The 21,044-nt window shown below is 45.6% G+C and overlaps 1 protein-coding gene across 2 annotated transcripts in view; it reads right to left on the bottom strand.

The window, feature by feature from the left end:
- Positions 1–21,044, bottom strand: part of LOC119971809 (polypeptide N-acetylgalactosaminyltransferase 18-like) — a 400,070-nt gene that overhangs the window by 55,795 nt on the left and 323,231 nt on the right. For both annotated transcript variants that reach the window (XM_038807980.1, XM_038807981.1), the window contains exon 10: positions 5,785–5,949. In XM_038807980.1, the coding sequence (XP_038663908.1) occupies positions 5,785–5,949 (165 nt within the window). The remainder of the gene's footprint in view (positions 1–5,784; positions 5,950–21,044) is intronic.

Raw genomic sequence — 21,044 nt, 5'->3', positions numbered from 1 at the left:
AGGCTATGTTTCCCAAGGGTTCAAGAGAGGCTGGTTGAGGGGCTGGGGGCGCCGATAGAGTTGGAGGAGCTAGTCAGGGGGATCGGGCAAATGCAGTCAGGTAAGGCCCCGGGGCCGGACGGGTTCCCGGCAGAATTTTACAAAAAATATGCGGACCTGGTGGGTCCCCTGCTGGTGCGAACTTTCAATGAGGCATGGGAGGGGGGGGCTTTGCCCCCGACGATGTCGCGGGCACTGATCTCTTTGATCCTAAAACGGGATAAGGACCCCTTGCAGTGCGGATCATATAGGCCTATTTCACTCCTTAACGTAGACGCTAAGTTGCTGGCGAAGATCCTGGCTACCAGGATAGAGGATTGTGTGCCAGAGGTAATTCATGAAGATCAGACAGGGTTTGTCAAGGGGCGGCAGCTCAACACGAATGTGCGGAGACTGCTCAATGTTATCATGATGCCGGCAGTGGAGGGGGAGGCGGAGATAGTGGTGGCGCTGGATGCAGAGAAGGCGTTTGATAGAGTTGAGTGGGGGTACCTATGGGAGGTGCTGGAGAGGTTTGGATTTGGGGAGGGATTCATCAAATGGGTGAGGCTGCTTTACGCGGCGCCGATGGCGAGTGTAGTCACAAATGGAAGGAGATCGGAGTATTTTAGGCTTTATCGTGGGACCAGGCAGGGGTGTCCCCTGTCCCCCCTGCTCTTTGCACTGGCGATTGAACCGCTGGCCATGGCGTTGAGGGAGTCAGGGAAGTGGAGGGGTCTGGTGCGGGGGGGGGAGGAGCACCGGGTATCGCTGTATGCAGACGACCTGCTGTTATATGTGGCGGACCCAGAGGGGGGAATGCCGGGGGTGATGGAACTGTTAGCGGAATTTGGGGGCTTCTCGGGCTATAAGCTGAACTTAGGAAAGAGCGAGGTATTTGTAGTGCACCCGGGAGATCAGGAGGAGGGAATTGGGAGGCTCCCCTTCAGGAGGGCAGTGAAGAGTTTCAGGTACCTGGGGGTGCAGGTGGCCAGGAGTTGGGGGGCTCTTCATAAGCTTAACTTCACCAGACTAGTGGAACAGATGGAGGAGGAATTTAAAAGGTGGGACATGGTGCCGCTATCGCTGGCGGGCAGAGTGCAATCCGTCAAAATGACGGTTCTCCCGAGGTTCTTGTTCCTCTTCCAGTGCTTGCCCATCTTTATCCCTAGGGCCTTTTTTAAAAGAGTGACCAGCAGCATCATGGGATTTGTTTGGGCGCATGGCACCCCAAGGGTGAAGAGGGTCTTCTTGGAGCGGAGTAGGGATGGGGGGGGGCTGGCGTTGCCCAACCTCTCGGGGTATTACTGGGCGGCCAACGTGTCGATGGTGCGTAAGTGGGTGATGGAGGGGGAGGGGGCAGCATGGAAACGGATGGAGAGAGCGTCCTGTGGGGATACAAGCCTGGGGGCCCTGGTAACGGCGCCGTGGCCGCTCCCTCCCACGAGGTATACCACGAGTCCGGTGGTGGCGGCTACCCTCAAGATTTGGGGGCAGTGGAGGCGACATAGGGGAGAAGTGGGGGGCTCGATGGAGGCTCCGTTAAGGGGGAACCATAGGTTCGTCCCGGGGAACATGGATGGGGGATTTCGGGGATGGTATAGAGCGGGCATTAGACAGCTGAAGGACCTGTTTATCGACGGAAGGTTTGCGAGCCTGGGGGAGTTGGAAGAGAAATTTGGGCTCCCGCCGGGAAACATGTTTAGATATCTGCAGGTAAAGGCATTTGCTAGACGGCAGGTGGAGGGATTCCCTGCGCTCCCCGCGAAGGGGGTGAGTGACAGGGTGCTCTCGGGGGTCTGGGTCGGGGAGGGGAAGATATCCGATATCTACAAGCTTATGCAGGAGAAGGAAGAGGCGTCAGTAGAGGAGCTGAAAACGAAGTGGGAGGGGGAACTGGGGGAACAGATCGAAGACGGGACATGGGCTGATGCCCTGGAGAGGGTATATTCTTCCTCCTCGTGTGCGCGGCTTAGCCTCATCCAATTCAAGGTGCTGCATAGGGCCCACATGACTGGGACGAGGATGAATAGGTTCTTTGGGGGTGAAGATAGGTGTGCCAGGTGCTCGGGGAGTCCAGCGAACCATGCCCATATGTTCTGGGCATGCCCGGCATTGGAGGAGTTCTGGAAGGGGGTGGCGAGGACGGTGTCAAGGGTGGTGGGATCCAGGGTCAAGCCAGGATGGGGACTCGCGATCTTTGGGGTTGGGGTAGAGCCGGGAGTGCAGGAGGCGAAAGAGGCCGGTGTGCTGGCCTTTGCGTCCCTAGTAGCCCGGCGAAGGATTTTGCTACAGTGGAAGGACGCGAGGCCCCCAAGCGTGGAAACCTGGATCAATGACATGGCGGGCTTTATTAAGCTTGAGAAGGTTAAATTCGCCCTGAGAGGATCGGTGCAAGGGTTCTTTAAACGGTGGCAACCTTTCCTCGACTTTCTGGCTCAACGATAGGGTACTGGGACAGTAGCAGCAGCAACCCGGGGGGGGGGGGGGGGGGGGGGGGGGGCGTTGATTATGTTAGCTTATTTTATTTAAATTTGATTTATCTAATTTTAATTTATGGTTAAGTTCTCTTGTTTGGGGGGGGGGGGTTGGGGGAATGTGATACATGTGATGTTACGGTATGGGGGGAATTGTGGGTGTTATGGGGCTGTTAGTTGCATATTACTGCTTTTTGCTATACTTTTTGTTATATTTTCTGCAAAAAATTCCAATAAAAAAATTAAAAAAAAAAAAAAAAAAAAGCACGGCGCGGTCATTTTCGGTCATAAATCGCCATCGTTCCCACGCCGGTGTGAGGATATAGCCTCAAAATCGGAGAATCCACCCCATGAGCTCTGAGTTTTTGTCAACTTCGCGTGACAGCTGCAGACTGTGTCCAGCGCCACCATAATCAGGGAGGCGTGGGGGGGGGGGGGGGGGGGGGGCGAGCTGTTCCGCTGGCTGGGGAGACTAGTGGGGGGTGGTACAGGGGTGGCGATGGGGGTTACAGGCCGGGTACGCACATGGCCAGCGCCATGTTGTACGGCGCAACTGCTGCATGTCGACGCCATGCGCATGCGTGGCCACGGACCCGGCAATTCTCTGGCCGTTTCTGACGGGAGCGCCGGGGGGTTTACGTGGCGCGGCTGCTAGCCTTCCACCGGGCAGAGCATTGGTGCGGAGGTGGCGCCAACTTTTTCATCGTAATACTAGACACTTCCTCTGGACATAGCCTCAAAATCGGAGAATCAAGCCCCAAGGATGGCATTCCCTGTTCCAGAGACTAAGGGTGGGATTCTTCATTCCAGGTGGGATTCTCTGGACCCCCAGCTGTATGTTTCTCGGCTAGGCGCCATTCGCTGCTGCTGGGATTCTATAGTCCCGCTGCTCATCAATGGGATTTCCCACTGTAACCATTCCATGCTGCTCATGGGAAAAAGTGAATAGCAACGACTGGAGAATTTCAGCCTAAGTGCTCCATATTTGCGGAGAATTGGGATTGTGTCCCGCTGGCGTAAGGAGCATTGCCGAGGTGGAATTCTCAGAGCTTTGTAAAATAATGCCTGGTGGCAAACACGTTGGGTTTTCAGCACTTACTGGTGTCAGGCCGTCATTTCAAATGGATGCCCTGATCCCTGCATCCAGAGGCGGCCCCCCCTCAATGGAAATGTTGACCCGCCCCCCCCCCCCCCACTGCTGACAAGGGGAGAACCCCCAACCCCTCATCAAGGTGAGGGCATCCTTCCCCCCCCCCCTCACACAACGCATGAATGATAGTGACCCGACCCCACTCCAGCCAAACCCCCAGCACCCCTGCTTGAGCCACCAACCTTCAGTCACCCTCCAGGCACTCCCTTAAAATTCACCTCTTCAGGCCCCCACCTTCTGGCATTGCCAATTGTGCACTGCCACCTGGCACCATGGCACTGACACCCTAGCCTTGCGCACTGAACCCTGAGCCCTCTGTTCAAAATCAGCATCCTTGTCTGACCTGTTCAAATTCTGAAGTGGCCTTCGCACTCTGAACTGCCCTGCCTGATGGCTGATGAGCAGATCAGAGAGTTCATTGATGATTTAAGCCAGGAAGATTTACCGTTTCCTCAAATCTGCTCTCTCAGCCCTATACGTTTGAAACTGTTGCCTTTTGAAGTGGCAGAGCCTTCCTAGAAAGCCTCCAACACTTAAAAAGCTTTGAAATCCTCTGAGATCCTTTGAAATGCTGAGAATTCATTCAATCTCAAGTGTCGTATTTTAGTCAGCCTTTGATTGACAGCTGCCTGGAGGTTTTTTTATTTATCTTTCCCTTCACGCTTGAATGCATCTGAAGTACCCTCCATTGATCCTAACTGCAATACTTATCAACGTTCTTGTTCTGATTGGCAGCTGCTCGCCACTTCAAAGCACATAAGTGCTTTACCCTCCTATTTTATAACTGCAGAAAGCACATAGCTTTGTTAGAAAAGCAGAATATCGTTTCAAAGGTGGGAAACTTTTAAATCTTGATGCTCAGAGAGACTTGAAAACACTTATACAAGGAACACAAAATATTAGCATGCAGATACAGCAAGGAATTAGGAAGGCAGATGGGATATCAGCCATTATTGCACAGGGATTGGAGCACAAGAATAAATAAGTCTTGCTGCAGTTGCAAAGGGACTTTGGTAAGGGCACACCTGGAATATTGTGTGCAATTTTGGTCTCCTATTTAAGGAAGGATGTGGCACTAGAGGCAGTTCCGCAAAGGTTCACTAGATTGCTTCCTGAAAGGAAAAGTTATTCGATGATGAGAAGCTCAGTAAATTGGGTCTATATTGTCCGGAGTCTAGAAGAATAAGAGGTGATCTCATTAAAACATTCAAGGTTTTGAAAGCACTTGACAGGATAGACACTGGGATGTTGTTTCTGCTGGCTGGGAAATTCTAGAACAGGGGGGTGCAGTTTCAAAATAAGGGGTAGATCATTTGCGACTGAGATTAGAAGGTGCCTCCTCACTCTTCACAAAGATTATGAATCTTTGAAATTCTCTGCATTAGAGGGTTGTGGATGCTTAATTGTTGAATATATTTAAGGCTGAGATGGACATATTTTTGGTTTCTCAGGGAATCAAAAGGTTAAGGGAAACTGGAATTGAAGTCCAAGTCAGCCATGATAATACTGAATGGCAGATGAGGCGCAATGCACCAAATGGCCTTCTCCTGCTCCAAATCCTTAGGCTCTTCTGGGAGGATAAGAAGGGCTCTAAGTTAATGGCCTAGAGACACATCACAAGCCTTGCTGTGTGGGACATTGACCACTTTAGAATGTTGTCCCCGAAATGTACACAGGAAGATCCAGCTGTTGATCCTGGCAATGAAGTGATTGTTCATTATCAGTGGATGCCTCGATCTACTAGCACAGTCCACCAAGCAGTTTGGTTTTAATTGTGATTACTCTGGAGGAACTAAAATACTACATCAGTTTATTTACAGGACGAGGGAGGAAGGCCAGGAGAGTACAATTAATTGAATAATGATAACAAAGAGCTGTCACAAGCGCCAAAGGGATGAATGGCCTCCTTCTGTGCTGTGCGCGTCTTTGATTCTAGGTTGAAATGTAAATGAATTAAATCTCCAGGCTCCAGTAGTCTATGGGCTGGATTCTTCCGCCACGCCCACCACAGGCGAGACACCGACAGTGGAGAAATCCATTGATATCGGACGGGATTTTCTGATCGCCTGGCGGACGCAGCTGGAGAATCCCGCCCGATGTTTAACTATCTTTCTCAGCGGGTCGCACCAAAATTCTCACCTGAGTAAAAAGCCAATAAAGCTTCATTCGCTTGGCTTTGGCGTAACTGCACTCAATTAGCCTGGGCTTGTTGTTCACATCTACCAGGCACTTGTTGTCATCATCATCGATAGTGGGACTCAGTACCCCCACACGGATCTGTTGGTTGCTCATGTAGTAAACGTTCTGAAAGAGGAAAATTGAGAAACATCAGTTCCCATGGCCACATCTCCCATCAATTCATCCCCAAACATATTGATTTAATTCGTTCCCTAATTGCCCATCTCGAGCTGCCCCTGGAAATAGTGGTAGTAGACTTTATTGGTAAAGGTGGTAGGTTCATTCCCTGACTGTAGCGCCCAGTCCCTTGCTTGGTGTTGCAAACAATGGTCTTGCCAGAGCTCCAATGGAATTTTGCAGATGGGCAGTGACTTGCCTTCAGCAGCCTGGGTCTTCTGGGATTACCTTTTCAAATCCCTCTACCTCACCTTTCTCCTTTGAGACATTCCTTAAATCCTGGTCACCTATCCTAATATCTCATGTGTGCCCCGGCAACAAATTAGATCCCACAATTGCTCCTGGGTGTTTTATTTTACTAAAGACGTTATATAAATACGAGATGTTGCTGTCAAACACAGACCGCAGCATAAAATGTATGTGACTTGTGATAATAATCCTGCTCCCACTTTTGAGTTTAAATTTAATTTGGTCAAAGGCATATGTTTGGTGGCAATGGATCAGTTATCCATACCCCTGGACTAATAATCCAGTGAATGAGGGTTCAAAACCCCACCATTTGAGGATTTGAATTCAACTTTTAAAAATTTGTAATCAGTAAGAGTGACCAAAAAAACTACTGGATTGTCATAAAAACTCAACTGGCTCATTAATGACCCTTTAGGGAAAGAAGTCTGTGGTCCTTACCAGATATGGGCCCAAGTGTGACTCCAGTGCCACACAAATGGTTGACTTTTAATTGCCCGCTGAAGACACTCAGTTGTTTAAGGGATGGACGTTAAATGCCAGCCATCCCAGTGACACCAACAACCCAAGAACACTAAGAGAACATTTGGCCTATTTATGGTTTTGGTTCTTGTGGATTCTGAATGATTTAGGCGAAAAGTTCAGAAGAAGGAACACAACTTTCTTGTTAATGATTAGATTGTAGCTCCATATAATTAATTTACTTATTCCCTGCAGGACAACGGCCCCATCAATCTGAATCCTGCTACTCTCTGTGTTTCATATATTTTTCATTAATTACACTGAACAGGATTGTCTGGGGAAGGTTTCATTAATGTCTGAAATTGTCGGCATGTGTCATATAATTTCACAGGTATTAAACCATCCCATTGCTGTCACATTTTGTTTGATAATGGCTCCAGTGAACAAACGTTGGGCATTTTACTAGAATAACGATGCAATATAAGGAGAAGTTGTTTTTTTTGCCGTTGTTGTTGGTCGTGGTTCGAGACCAGAAAAGCAACATTCAAAATATCCATTTTATTGTCATGGGGAGCGGGTGGGGGGTTAGGGTCACAAGGAGCAGGAGTGAATTCTGTCATGTGAGGGTCCCTTCAAGGAAAGGGTGTTTTATCAAATGGCTGCAGTGATGTCATTGTGTGGGTGGAGCTGGCCTGTGATTCTGTCTTTTACTTTCATTTTGAGCTGGAAGCTGCTTTGCGGCTCAGTTTTTTCTGGTTTCGTTTTCAGTTCGAAGCTGCATTCAAACCAAGGTGGTGTATTTTGGTCTCTCTCTCTCTCTCTCTCTCTGCATGCTAAAGGATGTCTCCAGACCACGTGATAACTTCAAAACAATACCTGTACTTTTTGCAATTAGGGATGCACCTAATCAGTCAACCAAATTCAGTCCTTTTGAACTAATTTTTTGTCATGAGCTAAGAGGACCACTTAAATTAATTAAGGAAAAATTGGTGAGTGAGCAGTCGGAATTTACATTATTGGATTAAGTGTCAAATTCTAGGGAACAATTAAATAGAGCAAGGGAACTGGCTAGACAACATTTTAAAAGTTGCGCAACATGTGATGAAACGGGTAGCGGACAAGAAAGCAAAAGTTCGTACTTTTGCCAGTGGAGATAAATTTTTAGTACTGTTACCAGTGGTAGGTGAGCCTTTAAAAGCAAGTTTTTGTGGACCTTAACGGATTGAAAGGAAATTAAGTGAGGTGAATTATATGGTACAAACACCAGATAGAAGGAAGACTCACCGAGTGTGTCATGTGAATATGCTAAAAAGGTACTTTGAAAGGGAAGGAGAGAAAAAGGAGGAGGTTTTAATGATTCTAACTCAAAGTGAAGAACTGAATCCAGATGACTTTGAATTTGACATCCTTCAAATTAAATTGGAAAATGAGGATGCTCTTGAAAATTGGGATAAATTGTTGAGTTACCTTCCAGAGGAAAAACAAAACCACAAAAAACTCAGAGCCACAAAGCAGCTTCCAGCTCAAAACGAAAGTAAAAGACAGAATCACAGGACAGAATCACAGCCCAGCTCCACCCACACAATGACATCGCTGCAGCTATTTCATAAAACACCCTTTTCTTAAAGGGACCCTCACAGCCTCCCCGAACAGGCGCCGGAATGTGGCGACTAGGGGCTTTTCACAGTAACTTCATTGAAGCCTACTCGTGACAATAAGCGATTTTCATTTTTCATTTTCATTTCACATGACGTGGAGTGAGCACCCGGATCCCAATTTATTATGGGCCAGGGTTTAGGGAACACCAAAGTGTATCATGGAGTTCACCTGACACAACTTTTAATAGATTTTGGTTATGAGGAGCACAAGGGCCCACTTTCCAGTGGGTTATGCAAAAGAGATCTTTAAGTATTTTTAAACAAAACAATGTTTATTCTCTGAATCCAGTTAACATTTTATAGACACACACTAAACATCTTATCAACTCCCAACACAAATACCCCTCCCCCCAAGATACAGTACTCAATAGGTAACCCTTAGTAATTTTCCTAACAACATCCATAAGCCAAACACCGTTTTTTCCTACTAAACAGTAGGTTTGCATTTCTTACAGAAACAGGTATTACTTTGAAGTTATCATGTGGTCTGGAGACATTCTTTAGCATGCAGAGAGAGAGAGACCAAAATACCACTTCTTGGTTTGAATGCAGCTCCCCAACTGAAAACGAACCCACAAAAAACTGAGAGCCACAAAGCAGCTTCCAGCTCAAAATGAAAGTAAATCAGAATCGCAGCCCAGCTCCACCCACACAATGACATCACTGCAGACATTTAATAAAACACCCTTTTTTTTAAAGGGACTCTCACATGACAATTCCCACTCCAATAAAGAATATGTAACCAATCACCCTATCTACCTAGCCCTGTCAAAATCCTGTCCTCTCCACCCTGATTGTGGGGATTCCCATCGGAAGCCAACTGAATCAATGGACCTACTTAACTGCAAGTAGTTACACAGGTTACACAACTTTAGGACCCTTCCCTCCAGCTATGGGTTGGGAGATTGACAAAGGAAAATCTTGGAACTTATTTATGGGAAAATTCTGGGAAATGCCTTGCCAAGTCCTGAAGGTGATCAAATAATCCATATTTACTGGAGGCTCAACTCCCTAAAGCCAGCGACCTGCTTCACAAGAGCCATTAATGGATACTGAAAGGCAGATTCAGACTCTCGGCAGAGCAGCAAAATAACTATCTTGTATCAGTCTAATCTCCTGTAGGCAATGTTTATGTTTCAGTTGAGGGATAGCTCCTCAGTATTGAGCAGCATTGTCAATATCACAATCAATAGCAATGTCTCCTTGGAGCGATCAGTAGAGTGCAGGATTGATAGAGCTCCAGATCCAGGTAATAGACATCCAAGGGTGAGTAATGAGGTAGGACTCAAGAATGAATGAACACTCACACACTCTGCTTTTGACTTTATCAATAAATACACAAAAAAGGCTAAAGTCCACGCTTACGCCATGCACATTTAAGTATTGAGCTGGCAATGACCAACGACACTGTCTGTTATGCATAACAGTCATCAGAAGTGTGATTAGGCACATCTGGATTCTCAATTAGCCACATGTGTCTAGGGACTAACATACTGGACAGCTCTAATCTCGCCTGTCAAAGATTTTATACTTAGATCTCAGACTACACAGATTGCTGTTATAATAAGTTTTAGATCTCAGACTATATAGTATTCTGATATTAAATTGGTGCCATCAGGATTTGAAGGAATGGTAGCTTGTTGAAGACTTTCATTTCACACAACATTCATTAAAGAGCTGAAAATAGGTTTGTGCAAATTAGCCTGAACAGCAGCAATTGTACACACTATCTACTTTTCAAAAATAAAAGCATTACTTAATAATACTGCAAAGCACTCTCCAATAAAACATTTGCATTATTGAGATTTCCAGTCCACTGCCAAGACCAAATGTGCGTTTGTTCATTTGTGTGTGAATATATGCCTTTGTGTATGTGCATATGGGTGTGTGATAATATATATGTGTGTGTACCTGACTATTTCAGATGGTGAGGTCTAAATTCCCACCATTCAAAGAGTGGGCACTTCCCACTGAATCCAACTGCCCGGTAGTCATCTAACACTCAGATGAGCATCGATTGGTTTCCTCCCTTACTCAGGAGGAAGTCCCACCAGAGAGGAGAGGATGGCAGAGCCTAAGTCTCAGGACTGGATGGCAAGGTAAGTTGTGGGGGGTCCCAGGGCGTGGAGCGTATGGTAGGCCTGGGATGAGCAAGGTGGGTAATTGGGGTGTTGGAGAGACTGGAGGGGGAGGGAGAGCCAATGGTCACTAGACCTTGGGGGTGGGGGTGGGGGGCAAAGTCTGAAGGGGGCATTTGATGGATGTTCTCCCACCCCCCCCCCCCCCCTCCTTCCTGCCCAGGCCCATTCACTTTTGGGCTTTCTTCACACAAGGTAAATCTTCCCATTAGCCTATAAAATTGAGGCTGGCCAGGAAAAGTCATTTACATAGCCAGTAATTGGTCAATTAGGGGCCTCGATTGGGGCAAGGGCGGTTTTCCAATCCAAGACCTTTCCCTCGCCAATGTAAACTGTCTGCGAGTCGGGGTGGGGGGATCCCAGAGGGAATTTCATGCTCCCCTCACCCCATCCACCTAAGAACCCACCTATGAGGGCTTGTGTATTCATGTACAGCGACATGCATACTATTACGACCCCAGACCAAACCCCAACAGTAGCTAGGATACTGGACCAAAACCCCAATATTTTAGTTTATTTGAAAGACTGATTTGCATCAGGAGTGATTGCATGAAGCAATGGGGCTTGGATATTTTAAAAACAAAACATAATTATGAATACAATATTATTTTTTTATCTTCACATCCAAAAAGACCAGTTTACAATTAACCCTTGAAGACTACTACTCAAATTCCCATTAAAGAACAAGGAAAGAAACATATATCTCTCAATCTATCTTCAAAATTAACATGGCATAGAGTGATACCTGCATCACTGAACAGTTTTGGACTCCTGCTTGAACCCCTTCAGACTCTGGCTGAATACCTTCAAAGAGCTGGTTCACCTGGCTTGTCTCAGCCTCTTCCTTGTCCACAGTCAAGACTGCTCTGCTTTACATAGTACTCTTTTGTAACTATCTTACTGTGGAGAGAATTGTGGACTCAGCGTCAGGCAGATCAGAATTCAACTCCTCTTCTCCACAACTTTCTCCAAAAACTGCCTCTCTAAAGATTTTCAAAATGTCTCTCTGAATTTTGGTACAAAAGGTGAAGTCACACGGGCTCAGAGGTGAGCTGGCAAGATGGTTACAGAACTGGCGAGGTCATAGAAGGCAGAGAGTAGCAATGGAAGGGTGCTTTTCTGATTGGAGGGTGGTGACTAGTGGTGTTCCACAGGGATCAGTGCTGAGACCTTTGCTGTTCGTAGTATATATAAATGATTTGGAGGAAAATGTAACTGGTCTGATTAGTAAGTTTGTGGACGACACAAAGGATGGTGGAATTGCGGATAGCGATGAGGACTGTCAGAGGATACAGCAGGATTTAGATCGTTTGGAGACTTGGGCGGAGAGATGGCAGATGAAGTTTAATCCGGACAAATGTGAGGTAATGCATTTTGGAAAGTCTAATGCAGGTAGGGCATATACAGTGAATGGTAGAACCCTCAAGAGTATTGACAGTCAGAGAGATCTAGGTGTACAGGTCCACAGGTCACTGAAAGGGGCAACACAGGTGGAGAAGGTAGTCAAGAAGGCATATGGCATGCTTGCCTTCATTGGCCGGGGCATTAAGTATAAAAATTGGCAAGTTAGTTTGGCCACACTTGGAGTATAGTGTTCAATTCTGGTTGCCACACTACCAGAAGGATATGGAGGCTTTAGAGAGGGTGCAGAAGAGATTTACCAGGATGTTGCCTGGTATGGAGGGCATTAGCTTTGAGGAGAGGTTGAATCAACTGGGTTTATTCTCATTGGAACGACGGAGATTGAGGGGCGACCTGATAGAGGTCCACAAAATTATGAGGGGCATAGACCGAGTGGATAGTCAGAGACTCTTTCCCAGGGTAGAGGGGTCCATTACTAGGGGGCATTGGTTTAAAGTGCGAGGGGCAAGGTTTGGAGGAGATGTACGAGGCAAGTTTTTTTACACAGAGGGTAGAGGGTGCCTGGAACTCGCGTCCGGAGGTGGTGGTGGGAGCAGGGACGATAGTGACGTTTAAGGGGCATCTTGACAAATACATAAATAGGATGGGAATAGAGGCATACGGACCCCGGAAGTGTAGAAGATTTTAGTTTAGACGGGCAGCATGGTCGGCACAGGCTTGGAGGGCCAAAGGGCATGTTCTTTGTCCTTTGCATTCCCTGACTCGACACAGCAATGACCTCATCTCCCCAGGCTGAAAACCAAATGATCTCTGCAAAGCTCTTTAGCTCCCCCGGGACTTCCCCAGTCAAACCACAGTCCTTTAGCATACACTGAAAAAACACATTCCTTTGTAAATTTTATCTTCTGGCTGCTAAAACACCCAGGCCCTACAAAACAAAATTATTTTTTAAAAAAACCATTGCAGTCAAACACACTCTAATCCCAGCCTTTTAACCCTTAAATTGCTCAATACTTATAACCCAATATTCTTAAAGTCTTCCAGTTGTCACAACACACAAGTAAATATGCACACAACTGCATGTATATGGGATGTGTACATGAGTGTTATTTGTGCATATCTGTATATGCACCTGCCATATTTCAGGATTTTCTGACAAATTTTCCACAGAAAATAATCAATTTAAATGTATTTACTGAACTGCGAACAGTGATGGTTATGTTGCTGATGGGCTAGCCTTCTTGTTGCATTCTCATGAGCCATAAATAATCAGCAAAGTGGTATTTTAAATGCAGCATAAACGTGAGAATAAGACACAAATATTACTGCCTTACTCTCTCACTTCTTTTCAGAATAACAAAAGTTTGTGTCTTTGCTTCTAATTTATTTGTTGTCAGACTCTATTTTTCTCATATTCTTTTATTGACTCATCTTCAATGAAATATCCCAACGGCACAGAATGAATGGGATCCTTTCTTTATTGACCTGGGTTTCTCTGGGTGTTTGCACCTGTTTACTAAATCTGAGTGTCTGAGTCAAAGGTACAATGATTTCATTTGAAACAAAGTACTGCCTTATTAAATGTCTTTTGCGGAACTGAATTCTTACAGCACAGAAAGATGCCATTTGACGCACTGGGTGTGATTCTCTATCTGTATATTGTGTCCAGTTCTGGTCGCCTCATTATAGGAAGGATGTGGATGCTTTGGAGAGGGTGCAGAGGAGATTTACCAGGATGCTGCCTGGACTGGAGGGCATGTCTTTTAAAGAAAGGTTGAGGGAGCTGGGGCTTTTCTCACTGGAGCGAAGAAGGCAGAGAAGTGACTTGATAGAAGTGTACAAGGTTATGAGAGGCATGGATAGAGTTGATAGCCAGAGACTTTTCCCCAGCGTGGAAATGGCTGTCACGAGGGTACATCATTTTAAGGTGATTGGAGGAAGGTATAGAGGAGATGTCAGAGGTAGGTTCTTTACACAGAGTGGTGAGTGTGTGGAATGCACTGCCAGCAGAGGTAGTCTCAGAGTTATTAGGGACACTTAAGCGACTCTTAGACAAGCACATGGACAGCAGTAAATTGAAGAGGTGTAGGTTAGGTTGATCTTACATTCGGATAAGTGGTCGGCACAACATTGTGGGCTGAAGGGCCTGTACTGTGCTGTACTGCTTAATGTTCTATCTGTGTTGCACCCAATGCCGATCCCACTATTCCTATTGAATAGCAGGAGAGCCCTTAAATGGGGTTTGTGCCGATGGCTGTGATCCAGATCAACATATTTTTTTAAATACCCAATTCATTTTTTTCCAATTAGGGGCAATTTAGCATGGCCAATCCACCTACCCTGCCCATGTTTTGGGTTGAGGGGGCAAAACCCAGGCAGACACGGGGAGAATGTGCAAACTCCAGACGGACAGTGACCCAGAGCCGGGATCAAAACTGGGACCTCTGCGCCGTGAGGCAGCAGTGCTAACCACTGTGCCACCCATATCAACATATTTAAATGAGTCTTAAAATGGAGCTCCTCAATGTGCAAAACAGGGCTGTGTGTGGCCTCGGCCACGCGTTGCCTGTTGAGGCCCCTTATCAAACGTGAGTCTCGTTTTATAGCCATGTGTTTCTCGACGCTGCGAGTGCACGGAAACACACAGCTAAACGCACTCACTATAGGACTTGTTCAAATTTAGTTAAATTGCACCTCAAGTATGGGTGAATTGTGATCTGAATCATGCCCATACACACAGCGGAAATCATCCTGTGATTCCCGCCCACAATGACACTTAGTCATTTTCGGGGAGTATTTTGCGGAGTGTGTCTCTGCCAGCTTTTTGAATTAACTATTGTATTAGTTCCACTCTTCATTCTGTAATTGTCCTCTGCTTCATTCAGGCCACACGGACTAATGAGGTTACAATTCATACCTTTCCTGGATGCGCAGAGACTTACAACAAGATAATGAGGTATATCAGGATGGAAATGATTAGCTGAATTCAAATGTCGAGAAAGCCTAAATGTAGAGACAAATTCTAACAGCAGAAGAACTCCCTGAAGTGATAAGATCTTTGGTATCAACAGAAATCATCCACAGCACATCCATAGAAATTCAAGACTCCTTCCGAATATTTTAGACCAATAGGCAGTGGGGGCAGGGGAAATTGGTCCTGCGGGTACAATCACATACCTCTTTTTTATTCTTCACGTGATTTCCCTGCAATATGCAAACTGTTCATACAATTTCCTTTGATAAGAAATACTCTTAATGCAATTTCCCTGTGGTGCACGATACTGCTAACCCGATTTCCCTGTGGTACATTTTACTGTCCACGGAATTTCCTTCTGGTACACAATATTGTTAATGTGTTTCCCCTGTGGTACACAATACTATTAACCCGATATTACTGTGGTACACGATACTGCTATTGTGATCCCCTGTGGATTACGGTGTTAATCTGATTTCCAGGTGGTACACAATACTGTTAATCTGATTTCCAGGTGGTACACTATACTGTTAATGTGATTTCCCTGTGGTACACAATACTGTTAATCTGATTTCCAGGTGGTACACTATACTGTTAATGTGATTTCCCTGTGGTACACAATACTGTTAATCTGATTTCCAGGTGGTACACTATACTGTTAATGTGATTTCCCTGTGGTACACAATATTGTTAACGTGATTCCCCTGTGGTACACGATACTGTTAACGTGATTCCCCTGTGGTACACGATACTGTTAACCCGATTTTACTGTGGTACACAATACTGTTTTTTTTACTTTTTCCAATTAAGGGGCAATTTACCGTGGCCAATCCACCTATCCTGCATATCTTTGAATTATGGAGGTGAAACCCACGCAGACATGAGAGAATGTATATACTATACTGTTAACCTGATTCCGCATTGGTACACAATATTGTTAATGTGATTTCCCTCTGGTACACACTACCGTTAACGTGACTCCCCTGTGGAAGACAATACCGTTAACCTGATTTCCCTGTGGTACACAATACTGTTAATGTGATTTCCCTCTGGTACACAGTACTGTTAATGTGATTCCCTGTGGTATCTGGTACTGTTAATATGATTTCCCTCTGGTACACAATACTGTTAATGTGATTTCCCTGTGGTACACAATACTGTTAATGTGATTCCCCTGTGGTACACAATACTGTTAATGTGATTCCCCTGTGGTACACAATACTGTTAATGTGATTTCCCTGTGGTACACAATACTGTTAATGTGATTTCCCTGTGGTACACAATACTGTTAATATGATTTCCCTCTGGTACACAATACTGTTAATGTGATTTCCCTGTGGTACACAATACTGTTAATGTGATTCCCCTGTGGTACACAATACTGTTAATGTGATTCCCCTGTGGTACACAATACTGTTAATGTGATTTCCCTGTGGTACACAATACTGTTAATGTGATTCCTGTGGTACACAATACTGTTAATGTGGTTTCCCTGTGGTACACAATACTGTTAATGTGATTTCCCTGTGGTACACAATACTGTTAATGTGATTCCCTGTGGTACACAATACTGTTAACCTGATTCCCCTGTGGTACACAATACTGTTAATGTGATTCCCTGTGGTACACAATACTGTTAATGTGATTTCCCTGTGGTACACAATACTGTTAACCTGATTCCCCTGTGGAACACAATACTGTTAATGTGATTTCCCTGTGGTACACAATACTGTTAATGTGATTTCCCTGTGGTACACAATTCCGTTAACGTGATTTCCCTGGTGTACGATATTCTTTTTTACATTTATTTTTCAATTGAGAGTAGCCAATTATTTTCTTCCAATTAAGGGGCAATTTAGCGTGGCCAATTCACCAATTCAAACTCCACAGAGAGTGACCCATAGCTGGAACCAAACCTGGGTCCTTAGCGCCGTGAGGCAGCAGTGCAAACCACTTTGTCACCATGGAACCCAGTACAATACTGTTAATGTGATTTCCCTGTGGTCCATGAAATGAAATGAAATGAAAATCGCTTGCTGTCACGAGTAGGCTTCAATGAAGTTACTGTGAAAAGCCCCTAGTCGCCACATTCCGGCGCCTGTCCGGGGAGGCTGGTACGGGAATCGAATCGTGCTGCTGGCCTGCTTTAAAAGCCAGTGATTTAGCCCAGTGAGCTAAATCATCCCATGATACTGTTAACTTGATTTCTCCGAGATACACTGAACATGATTTCTCCATGTTACGTGATACTGGAGTTAATATCTCCATGTGATACTTGCAACACTTTCCCCTCAATATATGATACTTAACTCAACGTCAACACCATCCTCGAAGAAACAGACTCTCCCCCCTTTCCCCAGACGTTCCCCCCTTTCCCGGGACGTTCCCCTCCCCCCTCTTCCCTGTACCACTTCTCCACCCCCTCCCTCCCATCCCCCACCCATCCCCTCCCCCACCCACTCCCTCGGGCATTTCCCCTATCCTCTTCCCTGGACACGCTTCTGCCCTACCCAGAGAAGAATGCCTCCCCTGTCCAGCCTTGGCTCCACCCTTCCTCCCTGCCGATCCCCCTTCCAGCCTTCACCTACCTTCCCAGACCAGTTTTGGCACAGGCTTTGCTGACAGACACTCGAGTGAAGTTATGTGCTGTCCCCAAGAAGGAGCAAGCAAAATCTACAGACCTCAACGCCATGGAAGAGATGAAGATCGCCAGTTGCACGCCATTTGTAAGTAGTTGTAAACCCGAACGTTCTAAGCTCTCACTGGTAAGGAAAATTCATTTGGAGGACAAACTTAATTCCTGCGAGGTGGCCTTTGAATGAACACTCATGTGATTTAATGAATGCAAACGGTGTCCCTGACATTATTGAGAAGCTGAAACTGCCTTGAACCCGCCCTGAGCGTCGAGAGAACAGAATTCGCGCACTTCTCACGTCATCGGGAAACAGATTATTGCCTCTTGCCAAATGAATTGCCCTGATTCCTGCAAAGCAGAAATTCCTCCCTTAATGTGATTTCCCCGTGATTATGTGATACTATTAATGCAATTTTCCCCTTTAAAGCAAAACAGTTAATGCAATTTCCTTGGTTATGTGATATTAACATAATCTCCCTGTGATACGGTTGACAAAATTTTGTTTGATACGCAGTATTCAATAAAACTATTAAATGGAGTGAGCCTCTTTGTTTAACTTCACTGCGATCCCTCGTGTATTAATCATTAGCGGTGGTTGAAGAACCTCATCACTGGGTCTATTGGACTGGAAACAGGTGTGAACAGCTGACTGAACCGCCTCAGGGACGAGTTTGGCTGAAGTCAGTATAGCTTTTTAAATGGGTCATTCAAAGGCAGGAACTCATTGAACTGCCTTGAAATATCAGTGTAATTAACATGTTGTTATTCATGGCACAGGAAGTCTTATACCACCAGGTTAAAGTCCAACAGGCTTGTTTGGAATCACTAGCTTTCAGAACGTAGCTCCTTCATCAGGTGAGTCTCATTAGTTCTATTAATTCATCTCTTGCCCTTATGTGTTCCAAGGGGAACAATCCTAACTTTTCCAAACTCTCCTCATAACTGAAGACACTGGTCTCAGGTAGAAACAACAGCTTTATTTGGATAGCACTCTTAATATAATGACACCACCTCCCAAGCCGCTTCACGGAGACATTATAAAACAAAGTATGACACCAAGCTACAGAAGGAGATATTAGAGAAGGTGACCAAGAGCTTGGCCATAGAGGAAGGAGTGGCTTGAGAGAGGAAAGCAAGGTAGTGAGATGAAGAGGTTTAGGAGGGAATTCCAGAGTTTAGGGCCCAGGCATTTGAACGGTGGTGAATAATTAAACAACTCACTGGAGGAGGAGGTTCCACAAATATCTTCAATCTCGATGATGGGGGAGTGCAGCACATCTGTGCAAAAAAATAAAGCTGAAGCATTTGTAACAATCTTCAGCCAGATGTGCCAAGTGGATGATCCATCTTGGCCTCCCCCCGAGGTCCCCAGATGTCAGTCTTTAGCCAATTCGATTCACTCCCCAAGTGATATCAAGACACAGCTGAAGGCTATGGATACTGTAAAGGCTATGGGCCCTGACAAAATTCCGACAATAGTCCTGAAGACTTCTGCCCCAGAACTTGTCGAGCCCCTGGCCAAGCTGTTTCAGTACAGCTACAACACTGGCATCTATCCTGCAATGTGGAAAATTGCCCAGGTACGTCCTGTGCACAGGAAACAGGACAAATCCAACCCAGCCAATTACTGTCCCATCAGTCTACCATCGATCATCAGTAAAGTGATGGAAGGGGCCAGCAACAGTGCTATCAAGTGGAATCTACTCAGCAATAACCTGCTCCATGGACACTCATTTTAGGTTCCAGAAAGGTCACTCAGCTGACCTCATTACAGCCTTGGTTCAAACATGGACAAAAACATGGATGCCCAGAAGCAGTATGTGTCCAAATGCAACAAGACCTGGACAATATCCAGGCTTGGGCTGACAAGTCACAAGTAACATTTGCGCCGCACAAGTGCCAGGCAATGACCATCTCCTATAAGAGAGGATCTAACCATCGACCATTGATATTCAATGGCATTACCATCACTGAATCCCCCAAAATCAACATCCTGGGGGTTAGCATTGATCAGAAACTGAACTGGACTAGCCATATTAATACTGTGGCTACCTGGGCAGGTCAAAGGCTAGGAATCCTACGATGAGTAATGCATCTCCTGACTTCCCAAAGCCTTTTCAACATCTACGAGGCACAAGTCAGGAGTGTGATGGAATACTCCCCACTTGCCTGGATGAGTGTAGCTCCAACAACACTCAAGAAGCTCAACACCATCCAAGACAAAGCCGCTCGCTTGATTGCGACCCCTTCCACAAATAATCAATTCTTCCACTACCGATGCACAGTGGCCACCGTGTGTACCATCTACAAGATGCACTGCAGTATCTCGCCAAGGTTCCTAAGGCAGCATCTTTCAAACCCACGACCACTACCATCTAGAAGGACAAGAGCAGCAGATACCTGGGAACCCCACCATCTGGAGATTCCCCTGCCAAGTCACTCACCATCCTGGGTTGGAAATATATCGTCGTCCCTGCACTGTCACTCGGTCAAAATCCTGGAATTCCCTCCCTAACAGCACTGTGTGCGTATCTACATCTCAGGGGCTGCAGTGGTTCAAGAAGGCAACTCACTACCACCTTCTGAATGGCAACTAAAGGTGAACAATAAATGTTGGTCTAGCCAGTGACGCCCACTTCCCATAAATTAATGGAAACAAAGCTGGATGGCCGCCAATGATGGAGTGATTCGAATCGGAAATGCTCAAAAGGCCAGAATTAGAGGAGCACAGAGATCGTGGAGAGCCAGAGGAGATTACATCATGGTTAATCAACTGTCTAATCTTCCTTTACATCTTTCCAGAAATGTTGGTGCCCAGAATTGTCCACAATGCTCCAGCTGAGGCCTGACCAGTGATTCAATAAGTTCTATGTCTGGATACTTGTGTGTATGTGTGTGTGTGTGTGTGTGTGTGCGTGTGTGCGTGACTGGATATATGTGTCCATTTGGCAGATTATTAGTTCATTGCTGGTAGAAAAAAAACTGTGTCATTGAAGCAGAAGAGAGACAGCCATTCTCCAATGAAATGATGGGAACTCTGATAGTATTCAAGAGCAGCCAGAGTGGAGAAAATGGGTAAATAGAGGGATGAGAGTAAGGAATCCAGACAGAACAGGTGAATAAATAACACACTCAGAAAGTGCTAGGAACCTGGCAGAAATAATAGGTGAAGAGAGAAATGGAAGTGAATAAAAACAAGAAGAATAAAAGGAGACGTGAATAAATCAAGAAGAATCGAACAAACTGACAGAAAGTGAGATACCGTAATGAGAAAGAGAGATGGAGAGAAAAGTGGGCGGGGAGGTAGACAGGCACAAGAGAGAAGGACGACCAAGAAATAGCAAAAGTCAAAAATGGGAGAGAGAAATAAACATAGATCTGAATATAAATGAACTTAATGATGCCCTGGAGCAAAGATTGAAAATTATATCCTCAGAACTATAGCTCGTTAACATTCAAGAACAGTGGTCCTAAATGATTGAAATGCAATTTGCATTTTTCATGAATTTGCATTAATTGAACAGAACAGTGAGTGCGTACTGCATGTTAATTATACCACATTTCTCTCA

Source organism: Scyliorhinus canicula, chromosome 9, assembly GCF_902713615.1.
Source record: "Scyliorhinus canicula chromosome 9, sScyCan1.1, whole genome shotgun sequence".
Classification (NCBI taxonomy): Eukaryota; Metazoa; Chordata; class Chondrichthyes; order Carcharhiniformes; family Scyliorhinidae; genus Scyliorhinus; species Scyliorhinus canicula.
The sequence above is the reverse complement of the archived record's forward strand: the minus strand, read 5'-3'. Positions and strand labels throughout refer to the sequence as shown.